At 39.4% G+C, this 12,696-nt stretch overlaps 1 protein-coding gene across 1 annotated transcript; it reads left to right on the forward strand.

The window, feature by feature from the left end:
• Window positions 1-973: 973 nt before the first annotated feature.
• Window positions 974-10,026, forward strand: LOC127225714 (fructose-bisphosphate aldolase B). Its single transcript, XM_051189245.1, has 8 exons — window positions 974-1,122; window positions 1,953-2,164; window positions 2,944-2,998; window positions 5,600-5,760; window positions 6,861-6,944; window positions 7,774-7,948; window positions 8,339-8,538; window positions 9,324-10,026. The coding sequence occupies exons 1-8, from the start codon at window positions 1,011-1,013 to the stop codon at window positions 9,417-9,419; spliced, it is 1,095 nt and encodes a 364-aa protein (XP_051045202.1). The 5' UTR covers window positions 974-1,010; the 3' UTR covers window positions 9,420-10,026.
• Window positions 10,027-12,696: the final 2,670 nt, after the last annotated feature.

Below are 12,696 nucleotides of genomic sequence, written 5' to 3' on the forward strand. Positions count from 1 at the left end.
AAATGGGAAATGTCATCTTCCTCTAGCTGGGAGTAGGAGTCTTAGAAACAGTTTTCTTTAAATATGCTGCCCACTGGCTTGCCCTAGAGCCCAATGACGTATTGGGCTGGAGCAAGAGTTTGTAGTGATGCTGAGAGTAGCAACAGTGAGATTATCAGTTATGTCTTCTCATGAATGAGTTCAGCAGGCATTGATTCCTTATATCAAGTGACAGATTTCCAAGAGCTTTATCCAGAGGGAGGCAGAATGTGGGAAGAGTGATTAAAAGATGAAGCTGGGTGGCAAGTTAGCCTTCTTTTAGCTTGGAGCTTGCGCTATTCCTGAGAAAGCTGCTTGGGTGTATGGCAGTATCTGTACTTAGCAGTGAAGCTAGAAATAACTGCAGCAGGGACCACCATATTACTTCAGCAAGGACCAGAACCTGCAGTCCAGAGGGCCTTGGGAGCATTTCTCAGTGGTTAACCCAGCTAGTCTCACAGATGGTTAACCTTGTGCCTCACCTGCTGCTCTAACACAAAGTCAGAGGGAGGTTCTAAATTAAGGACAAGCATACATTGATCCCTAGAGAATAATCTTTTGGATCTGGAGACTAACAGAGAAAAGTTGGGCATAGTCATAACTTAGAATACCCTGCAGCACCAGGAATCCACAGAGCAGAGAGCTAGTCTGTTACTGAAGTTCCTTCCATTTGCCAGATTTTAGTGAATCACCAATTATCTGGTTCAGCCTTAGGGTCAGTGATCTCCAAGACCACCTGGGAAAGCTTCTTTTTAAGGCCACCATAAATATTTGACATCATACCTTCATTCTGAACACCTGTCATCTGACCTTCATTCGTTGTGATTACTCAAGCAAAGGGGACCCAACAGGCCTCATTGGAAATAGGCAAGAAGTGTCAATGGAGCCCATATAGCCTGTCTACACATTTTAACCATCCTGGTCACTAATTCACTGGAACCACCCACAATTCTGTGAGCAGTTGTCCTGTATTCTTTTCTAGACCTATCACCATGGCCTACCGATTTCCAGCCCTCACCGCAGAGCAGAAGAAGGAGCTCTCAGAGATTGCCCAGCGCATTGTTGCCAATGGGAAGGGCATCCTGGCTGCAGATGAATCTGTAGGTAAGTGTAAGAAAGTCATGCCACAGAACAGCATTGTGTGTGAGCATTCCTCTCGGAGGAAGTAAAGGTTTATGTACTCGCAGTTGGTGAATATAGAGCTTTAGAGCTCTAGAGTCTTAATAAGAAGATTCTAGAATACCAAAGGAAGAAACTCAAGCCCTGCATAATAGGAATCCAGCCTGTGAAAATCAGAAATTCAATAACCAAGGAGAAGTCAGTAGCCATCAATTCTTTATAACTTTATAACATGATATGGACAGAGTATTGAGAACTTGCCCTGAAAATAAACAGAAAATGAGCTAGATTTAGCATGCAAAACAGAACCAGGTAATGAGATCTGCCTTATCCCAACTTGGACTTGCTGCTAATGAGAAGTCAGTTTAGACTAGGCCAGCCTACCTCAGGGAGACATCTGGACTAGGGCAGGCTTTGTGACTGAGGAAATCACAGGGAGGCACAGTCTTGAATGATCTACCCTAAAATAATAAGAGCTAAAGTTAAGAGTCTGTCCCTTCCCTCCTTCCAAGCATGGCTATCTAAAGAGATTCAGGATTGGAAAGCAGAGGGCTAGAAGGCCTTCCATATCTCAAAGACCTCCCATGTCCACCTGACCTGCATGGCAGCCTGTACATTTTCCAGTCATTGTGTTAGAACAACTAATGTTTCCTCCTTTGAAGACCAAAGCCAAGACAGGAACTTCAAAGATCTGGGGTTAACAGGAAGGCGAAGGGGCCTTTGCTTTTCACCCTGATTAGGTATACCAAGTGTAGGGAAGACAACAGGATAGCACTGGCTTGCTTCTCCTCATGCTGCCCTTGGCCCATCTCTAGGCACCATGGGGAACCGCCTACAGAGGATAAAGGTGGAAAACACGGAAGAGAACCGCAGGCAGTTCCGAGAAATCCTCTTTACTGTTGACAATTCTGTCAACCAGAGCATCGGAGGAGTGATCCTTTTCCATGAGACCCTCTACCAGAAGGACAGTCAGGGAAAGCTGTTCAGAAACATCCTCAAGGAGAAGGGAATAGTGGTGGGCATCAAGGTGAATACTCTCATTCCTACTTCACCCTGCCTTCTCCTGTGCACACTTCCAGCACCCTGGGCAGTACAAAGCCTGAACATGATAGCGTGCCTTCATTTCTCACCCTTTCCCACTCGCCTTTCTCAATGGAGACCCACATCCTCTCCCAGACTTCTATTTCACTGCTCTCTTTTCAACCAGGGCTTTGCAAGGAATTTAGTCTCTGCATCCCTAGTTCCTCATTTCTTGAGACTATTAGTATCTACTTCCTGCATAATATAAAGATAAAACAATCTTTTAAAGGAAATCCTGTCCTGTAGCTTTTCAGTCAATAGCAGTTGTTTTTAATAAAGTGCTGGAGTCGTCTTCTTGAGTCTTCAAGAGAGCATGCAGTTCTCCAGTGAAAAGTAGCATTCACTAAGTGCACACAACTGCAAGCCTACTTAATCCTTCACACAAAACTCTGAGGTAGATTTAATTCCTGTCCTTATTTTAGACATGGGGTGCTGTAACTTGCACACAGGTTACCTACCTCTCTGTTACACTGAGCAATGTTGCATCCATAATCTTTTTACTTCCTGTCTGAACGCAGTACCTGGAGGTGCAGATGCTCAATAAAAGTCAGGACTGTTTTCTCAGTAAGTTAGCTTCCTCCCACAGAGAGCTAGCTGAACTATGCCCCCTAGTGACTCATATGCCTTCCTAATTTGCTTGCTTGTGAAAATGAGGACAGCACCAGGAGCTTTGCTGTCTCACTCCTGTTTGACACTTGCCAACCTGTTCATTGCTTTTATCTGCAGTTGGACCAAGGAAGTGCTCCCCTTGCAGGAACAAACAAGGAAACCACCATTCAAGGTAAGAACCTTGCCTACTGATGAGACAAAGAACGCTATGTAGGCTAGAATCGAAGGCAAGTGAAGAAAAGGAAACAATGTGACTATTTCTAACACCAGTACCCACATGTTTGTTTTCTTGTTTTTTTTCTCTTATCCCAACACTCCTTGGTGCTGAAGGTGGAACCCAGGGGTTTTCAAACATCCGCCACTGAGATACACCCCCAGCCCAGACTGCCTTCTTTCCTTTCTTCCCTTTTTAATCCCTCCCTTCCTGCCTCCCTTCCTACTTTTCTTCCTTCTCCCCTGTACACAGTATAGATCGAACCTGTGATCTTAAATATACTAGGCAACCACTCCACAACTAAACTATATCCCTAATACTTTTTTTCTTTTTTATGCTATGTGTGCGTGTGCTTGTACCATGCTGTGTGTGTGTTGAGGTCAAAATGCAACTTAAGAGAATCAGTTCTTTCCTTCCAGTATGTAAGTTCTAGGGCTCAAACTGATGTCACCACTAGCAGCAAGCATCTTTATTTACAGAGCCATGTGGTCAACCCCCCTGTCTCAGTCTACAGAGTACTGTATTATGGGAGTAAGCCAGAATACACAGATTTGTGTGGTACTGGGTATTGAATCCAAGGCTTTCCACATGCAGGGCAAGCACCCAACCACTGAGATGTATCCTCAATACATCAGCCCCACTTCTTCCATTTAATAACTACATGACCTGGGTCACAATTAAATGAGTGACAGTACCTACTTTGCAGAGTAGTTATAGGGACTGTTTTAGACAATGTACATATAGTGCTTACTCAGTATGTTGCCTGAAGCAGACACACTGCACCTGGAACCACTATTTTTACAGAACATTTCAGGAGCAGTAGAGAGGAAAGGACTCCCGATTGGGGGCCAGTTTGGATCCTTATTCTGGAACATGCGATACAAATCTTTTTGAGAGCTATTCACAGTCTAAGAAGTTAGCCCCACCTCGAGGTTAGCTCAGTAGAATTTGAATCTCAGCTGCCACTGTTCAAAAACTATGGTCAATATAAGGCAGAATCTATGTGCTTAAAGTATGATTTACAAAAATTCAAAGTTGGCAACCCTATCCTAATTTTTGAAAAAAATTGTCTACAAAAATCTAAAAGTTAATCCAATGCCCACTGCCCATAATGTCTGTGCTTGCCATTGTACTGAATCCACTTTCTTTCTTCCTTTTTCTTCCTTTCTTTTTTTTTTGACAAAGATCCTTTAGTAATTAACTTAGCAAAGAATTCTTTTCATTTTTTCTTGAATATAGATTTAATTTATTCTCATTTTAAATGTTTTAATTGAAAATATAGTTCTAGGCTGCCATTAATCTTACCTGAGCATTTGAAGATATTATAATCATGTTTTAGGCCAATGCTATACTTTAAAAAACAATTTAATTGCTTTCAAGAGCTTGGAGATTTATTTTGGTGCTGTTTCTCTGCTGTATCTGTTGTTTGTTTTGTTTTCAGGTTCACGCTCTGAGAATTTGTACTTTTCTTTGATTTTTGGTTCCTTTAACATACTCCTACCTTATACCTTCCTCCCACTCAATGCCTACCCAGCATAAATTTGGGTCTTCTCTTTTTAATCCCATATTTTTTTATCTCTCTGTCAAAGTTTTCATATCTTTTTTTTCTCTTGAAATGATGAGTGTTGGTTTCATGTTGGGTTATTTGCTTATGCTATTTATAACTCATAGGTAGCCTATCTTCAGTGAGTTTATTTTTTATCTTTCATCACACTATAGCTTCTGAAGGCAATTGTTTCTGTCACACATTCTAAAGTTTTCACTGAACCAGGTTTCAAGCCAATTTATTGCTCAGTATCAGGTAGTTAAAGTGGTTAATTAAAAAATTGTTTTTTTCTCTTGTGAGGTACAAACTGGGGCTCCAATTTCTTAAGGAAGTTATTTTTCACCTAATGAAATTTCTGCTGCCATTTCCTGAGCATCCCAGGCGGCTAGTCATTTACAGTCTGAATCGTACAGCTCATTGTTCTTCCTTCTTAGAAATATAAGTCTGTAAAGGCATTTGCATGCCTTTAATAAAACTTTAAAACTGAAACTTGAGACATTTATCAATTACGTAAGGCAGGTAGTAATCTGGTTACTGGCCATCCTACAGCCTTCTTTCAGTGAACTCAATAAAATTATCTTTAAAAATTAATATAAAAGGTTATCTTTCAGTTTCTTCACCTACCCTCATGACCTCAATAGAATCCGAGTTCATGAAATGAAGCCACCAACTCATTTACTATAACCAATAAAGGAAGCTCTTTGTATAGGAAAAAAAGTATGGTCAAGACATTTAAACACCAGGGGCAACAATTTCCACATTTATGAGGATTATTTTTGACTATGAGTTCCCTAGCTTTTACTTGGAGTGTATCAAATATGAATATCAAAACTGAGATTATTAAATCTAGGCCTTCTGATTCCCTACTGTGATCAATGTTAATTCATTTGGATATTCTCAGTACTCAAATGTATACCACTGGAAAATTCCTTCACTCAATGAGGGTTCCCACAGACCAGGTATAGGGTACAAAGAAGTCTTTTTTTTTTTTTTTTTTGTATTGTGACATGCAGGGCTTGATGGACTCTCTGAACGATGTGCTCAGTACAAGAAAGATGGTGTTGACTTTGGGAAGTGGCGTGCTGTGTTGAGGATTGCTGACCAGTGTCCCTCCAGCCTTGCTATCCAAGAAAATGCCAACGCTCTGGCTCGCTATGCCAGCATCTGTCAGCAGGTGCTTTCCTTTAACCTTGAGCTGAAAAATAAACCTTTTCGCAGAGCATTTTTCAATTTCAATTTCATTATAATCTCTCTTCTTCCCTTATTAATTGATATAAACATATATTATTATGTTTTATATGTATCATATTTTGTTACTTTTACCATAGCCACATATAGAGAGAACTCTGGTTCCACAAGCCAGTAGGAGTGGAACCTATTAAACTATGACTTCAGGATCAATGCTATCAGTGGCTTCCCTCTACTATTGTTCTATAACCCAAATCTTAAAAAGAATCAGGCTCTAGAGCAATGGTTCTCAACTTTCTAATGCTGCAACCGTTTAATACAGTTCCTCATGTTGTGGTGACCTCCCAACCATAAAATTATTTCATTGCTAATTCATAGCTATAATTTTGCTACTGTTATGGATTGTAAATATCTATATGCAACTCCACAGGGGTCATGACCCACAGGTTGAGAAACATTGCTCTAGAGACAGGGAATGTGCTTGTTTATATTCCATCACACCAAAGTGATGATCATCTTAAATGCCTAGTTAGATGGTGGTCAGAACTTGGACAGAGCCTCAGTTCAACCTGTTTCTTATAGAATGGTGACTGGATACTAACATTTCCAGACAGTTTGTGCTGAAGTATCTGGGTTAGAGTTAAATTTGGTTTGTAACTGTGGGTATTTTGTTAAGACCACTGGAGCTGTGGGTACCTGGAAATTGCAAGTGAGAACTGCAAACTCTTCTTGAATTCCTTAGTTCATACTAGAGGGTATTTGTTACTATTAAACTTGGCTGTCTTAAAAAGGATTGCCACTAGTTTCTCAGATAGCTAGAATGGTCTGTAGTTAATAAGATATAGAAATTAAAGATTTGCATTTTTAAGTCCATAAAAGTGTTTAACTTCACTTCTGTGTGGATGTGTCTAAACCACAAGTGCTCAGTAGATACTCCATGCTTCTTTTGATCACTTTCAACTAAACTGCATAACATTTCTCCCTAATGCTGTCCTTTTCAATTAGCCACCTCTGGTGGCTGCTCCCTAACAGAGGACCACAGTGAGCATCACTTGATTGTTGTATCATCTCCATTTTCTCCTTCAGAATGGGCTGGTACCGATTGTTGAGCCAGAGGTGCTGCCTGATGGAGACCATGACTTAGAGTACTGCCAGTATGTTTCTGAGAAGGTAGGTTTGAAACAAAAAGTTCTATATTCCAGTTAAAACCTTTTTATTTTGAGAAAAGGCTTTTACTTAAACATAGTTGAATTTCAGAAATAACCTGTAGTTTAGTGTAATTATATAGCATGGGAAAGGTAAAGAGGTGTTTATCAACCCTTCACACTTTAGTATATGGTATCTTGTAGTAACAAGATTTGGAATTACAGACCTTTTGCCTACTGTAGGACTCAGGGCAAGGCATATTGACTCTTTTGAATCTCAATTCCATGTGTGCACTATCTTAAAATAAAATCCTCACATGGTAAATTATGAACCATATTGTTCGGATGGGATTTTCTAAAGTAGTCATAGTAGTTCTGGAAGATGGTGATTTTCTTCATAAATCATAATTTTGCGTCACCTGAATTTCTACACTTGTAAGAAGTATGTAGTCTGAAATAGCATGTGAAAGAACTGTTTCTAAAATGTATGTTATTATTATCATTAAAATTCCATAGAAAAGTGGAGGATGTCCCAAACTACTGAAACAAGGTAGTCTCCAATGATAACACTGACCAAGGATATGGGAAGAGAAGAATGAGGATTCTCTAGAAAACAGTCATGATGATAGTTTATGCAGAGGAACAGCTAGTGGTAGAGATGGCCCAATGTGGTTAGGCTCAATGATACAGTTTGCAAATACATGGTCCAGAGGAGATGCAGAGGCCTCAGAAGCTTTGACCAAAAGACACATGGAGATTACTTTACTTTGCATCCTTGTAATGCAGAAGTGCCAGGGTCATGTGATTCTAGAACTTATTCCAAATTTCATGTCTTTGGTCCTCTTGTTTTTCAGGTCTTGGCTGCTGTCTACAAGGCCCTCAATGATCATCATGTTTACCTAGAAGGCACCTTGCTAAAACCAAATATGGTAACTGCTGGGCATGCCTGCAGCAAGAAGTATACACCAGAGCAAGTGGCCATGGCCACCGTCACTGCTCTCCATCGCACTGTTCCTGCAGCTGTTCCTGGTAATGCCTTCTTTCTCCCCAGATTTAAGGTCTCATCTCTTATCGTTTGGAAGAGAGCCACAAACATGTATTTGCGTAGAGCCTGTTTGGGTCCTTGGAATAAGATATCAGATATCATCTACCTCACAGGCATCCAGTACATCATCTCTTACTGTGTGATGCCAAGTATCTTCAGTCTATCTGAAGGTTCACATATGTGTGTTTCACTGCCCTCCTTATTAAAGCGCTTCTCTTCTTAGCCCAACTAGCCCCAGCAAGGGCAAACTGACTTCTATGACCCAGTCCTATGAAAATCCAGGAGGAGATTAAGACATTATATTTCTTTTAGGCTATTGCTTGTTTTTTTCCCAAGTTGAAACTAATCCAGTAGAATGACTTCTCTCATTCCAGGTATCTGCTTTTTGTCTGGAGGCATGAGTGAGGAGGATGCTACACTCAACCTCAATGCTATCAACCGTTGCCCTCTGCCAAAGCCCTGGAAACTAAGTTTCTCATATGGAAGAGCCCTTCAGGCCAGTGCCCTGGCTGCCTGGGGTGGCAAAACTGAAAACAAGAAGGCAACTCAGGAAGCTTTCATGAAGCGGGCCCTGGTAAGAACTGCTAGCTTTTATGTACTTCATTGATACCTGGGGCCTGACAGTCGTGTCTTGCTTGGAGAAGCATTATTCCCTATAAGACATGAATGCTCCTACAGATAGTGTCTATTTAGCATTAAAAATGTAATATTATAGCTAAGTAGGAAGATTGGGCTTAGAAAGGGTATTGAATTTTCTATCCTAGTTAGACTGTTGATTATAGAAGATAGAAAGGAATTCTCAATCAAAGAACTTAGGAAGGAAGATTAGAGGGTCAAGGCCTGAATTGAAGATGCCTTTCATTTATAAAGGATATGGTGAAAGTCACCGATTATATTGTAAGATGAATCAAAGATTCTAGGAACTAAGAACCAGTAGAAGAGTTCCAAGGAGTCAACATAACATACTACAGAGAAATTAAAAGCAAAAGTCCTGAGATTAGCATTGAGGAGCATACTAATGACCCTCAACAAAAAAGTTCCAACAAAGAGAAAGGTGAGATTAGAAATAAGGGTCATTGAAGGTAGAAGTACCAAGAGGATACCATATTGCAAGAGACTGTTATTGGTCTTAGAAAGACATGAAGGAGGGGAACAATGGGAAATAAGTGACATGAACCTCAAAAGATTACAAGGAATAAAACACAGAAGGGGTGGTACTAATAGCAATATTCAGCAGCATTACTATAAAGAGTTAAAATAACCAAATAGAAGTGTGATGGTTTCAAATGAGCAGTAGAGAACATCAAGGCAGGGACTATGGTTCCTTAATTCAATATCTTCTCTTATGTTTGTTTTTAGGCCAACTGCCAGGCAGCCCAAGGAAAGTATGTCCACACAGGTTCTTCAGGTGCTGCTGCCACTCAGTCTCTCTTCACAGCCTCCTACACCTATTAGATGCTGTCACCCTTCCCTCCTAGCCAGGATCCAGTTCTCCTGGGTATTTTGGAAGGAGAGCTGAAAGGATTCAGTCAACCCTGGGGATTAGATAAATTTTGATTGAACTGCTTAAAATACAATATATGTGAATCATAAACACAAGAGAAAAGCTCAATGAGCTCACGAAACAGGAGTATGAGCATGTCAAACAATAGTCTCTGAATACCTCCAGTTCCCCATGTTCCCAAACATGCATCCAAGAAAGAAAGGCTTCAAAGGAAAGCCAGTCCTCCACACACACAGCAACTGCTGAGGAAAGTACCTCAGAAGTTGGGGGGCGGAGAAAGGAATTTTAATAAGCATACTTACCAGGGTTGGTTATGAAGGATGCACAGAAAAAGAAATAAAACATGTATAAACCTGCAGTTGGCACTGTTCAATTTCCTATTCTTGCTGATGGACTCTGCATTTTGCCATCTTTGACTATACTAGACATGACTGCCATTAATAATAGACAGGATCCTCAGCTTTGGACATCCACTGAAGTCAAATGGCTGATTTCCCTGTTTGCTGAATGACACTAGAAACTCTATCAGATTAAATAAAAATTCTTTTGGCAATTCCAGTGTGTACCATACTTGAGGACAGCTAGTCTAGACTTCTAGTTCCGGGATATTTGAAAGATGTAACAGAGAATCATTTCTCATAACCTGTGACTTGATATCCCTTCTGGCTTGGTGCATTCCTCTTCAAGTACCCAGGTTTTGTGACACAGAACTACATTTTCCTCTCAAAGTCATGTTTGGTCCCTCGGTGTGCAATAAAAAATAGTCACATAATTTTAATTTTTGACTGTCAGTGTTCAGACCTAACTTTCAAAAAACAAACAAAAGAACCAAAACAAAACAAAAAAAGAAAAGAAAAAAGGTGTTTTTTTTTTTTTTTTTTTTTTGTTTTTTTTTTTTTTTAAATCACAATCACAAGGGAATTTAAACCCTGAAACTTTGGATAACACAGAAAGAATGATTTACCTGATGGGAGTTGGGATATGTGATGAGAGGACAAGGGAAAAAAACGAAAGGAATTAGGAATACTAAATAGAACAGATGTGTTGAGAAGTATTTTTTTTTTAAAGATAGCTTTCTTTATATGACAAAAGCATAAAGTAGTTTTGTTATCTTTCAGTCTTAAGCTAGACATAGTTAAAAAATACATACCTACAATTAAATAAAGGAGGTAGCTAGCTAAATTTCTTGAATAATATAAATACAAATGTACTAGATTAAGTGAATTAAAAAAAGAGGCATAGCGACATGATTTTGAGGAATAAGAGAATTCATCCAAGGGGACTTCTAAGAAGACCTGGGAATGAAGCATAGGAAAGTGAACTTAACTATGTGCTATCTATATTTGAATATTTGCTTCCATGTACTTGCCAAGAAGCAACTATATTCATCTAAATAAGTCAAAACTTACCTTAATTATAAATTCATGTCATTGAGCAGAGGGCTTCTATAGATAGAACACTTATATTGCTTCCCAAGGGTCACACAGGTACTTCAATGCTAAGAAGTTAGGCTTCAACTCTATGATGAATACAGAGCCAGGGAGAAAGGCCATGGCAAAGTTACCAGTGTCCAACAACTCTTCTGTTGGTGGAGATCCACTTTCTTATGGCATTCATTTTAGGCAATAAGTAAAATCATATATTCTATATCATGAAGATTTGAGACAAAGATTATAATTTCTTGAATAAACTACTCTTTCAGTTTGTCTCAGTAGAGCAGGTGAGGAGTACAGACCTCAGACTCTAGACATTTTCTGATCTGTGAAAACACAGTAGGTTACTAGTGAAGTTCTGGGTGCACTGGAGGCACACTGAAAAAATGACATGATGGTGGTATCCAGATAAAAATCCAGACAATAAATAAACAGAAGAAAATTCAAGCAAGTAGCTGAGGTGTTATCAAATCTGTGACTAAGTATGAAGAAGGATTAAATGGTAGGGGAGAAGGTGGAAGTCACATTGGTAGACCATTTGAATTTGGATTTACATCCCAGGAACCCGGTGATGTCTTCAAGAATTTTTTCATTTTTCTACTGTACTTTTCACAGATGAGAATCTGCAACATGGACCATTACAACAGTACAGCTTTTAATGTAATAAGAATGACCATAATTCCTTCTACATGCCACATTGTCCTAAAAGCTTGTAGATAGCACCTTGTATGACAGATCTCTTCTTGCCTAAAAATGATCTGAATCAATGTTGGAAAGAAACCTTTCAGATGCCATTAATGGTTAAGCATGGACTTATTATAATTAGGCCTTTATCTCTGATCAAGAAGATTGATTTACATTTCCCTGGGGGAGAGGATTTTTACACAGTACTTTCCCTAGCTACTGTCTTCTTTTGCACTGAAGGGCCATACTTCTCATTGAAATGTTATATATGTTAATTTCCTGAATTCTGTGTAACAAGAAGAGAACATGACTTTAAATATCAGTTCCTACTGTCTCCCTGAACATCAAATAAATGTATCAATAGATACTAAAATAAAATCTGATTACAAACATAGAAAGTAATTAAGAGGAATTTGTGTTTAAGGAAAAAAAGATACTCTTATGTCAAGCTTAAGCAGTGAATAAAGGTCAGAAGCCACTGACCAGGAGTTAGTAAATGGGAAGGAGATACCAACTAGGTACTTGGTATAATACAGGAGGCTGTGGCATCTGAAATGAGGCATAGAAGTTGTAATTATGGGAAGGTAACTGAAAGACCTTCAATGAAAAGGGGAACCATTAACAATCTGAAGATACTTGTCTTCTTATAAGAGAAAGCTGTTTTATTATGCCTTTCAAAAACGAGATGCTGAGATTATTTAATAATAATACTGTGTATGGCAACGAGAACCCGAGCCTTCAAAAGCTTCCAGACATCATGGGGAAGGCATTCAGCCAAGCCAAAAATGGACTTCAGGTTTACCTGGTTTAGCTTTAGATGTCTCACAAGCAAGAGGAGCAAACTGAATTCCAGTGTCCTAATGAGTCATTCAAGGTCTCAAATCCAGTTAGTGAGACTTGGGCTAATATACTTTGAAAACTCCTTTTTGAAGGGAGCACAGATTTTACATTTAGTGTGCAGGTTATTTTTATGTCAATTTAGCATGAGCTAGAGTCATTTCAGAGGAAGAGATCTCAACTGAGAAAATGATTGGCCTGTGGGCAAGTCTGTGGGGCATTTTCTTAATTAGTGATTGATGTGAGAGGGCCTAACTCACTATGGTTGGTGCCA

This window comes from Phodopus roborovskii, unplaced genomic scaffold, assembly GCF_943737965.1.
Source record: "Phodopus roborovskii unplaced genomic scaffold, PHOROB, whole genome shotgun sequence".
NCBI lineage: Eukaryota > Metazoa > Chordata > Mammalia > Rodentia > Cricetidae > Phodopus > Phodopus roborovskii.

What these genes read in the sequence shown, in the direction of transcription:
- LOC127225714 (XM_051189245.1), top strand. Translation starts at nt 1,011, where the DNA reads ATGGCCTACCGATTTCCAGCCCTCACCGCAGAGCAGAAGAAGGAGCTC. An exon ending in TGTTCCTGCAGCTGTTCCTG is followed by an intron (nt 7,949 to 8,338) that starts GTAATGCCTTCT and finishes CTCTCATTCCAG; the next exon opens with GTATCTGCTTTTTGTCTGGA. An exon ending in CTTTCATGAAGCGGGCCCTG is followed by an intron (nt 8,539 to 9,323) that starts GTAAGAACTGCT and finishes GTTTGTTTTTAG; the next exon opens with GCCAACTGCCAGGCAGCCCA.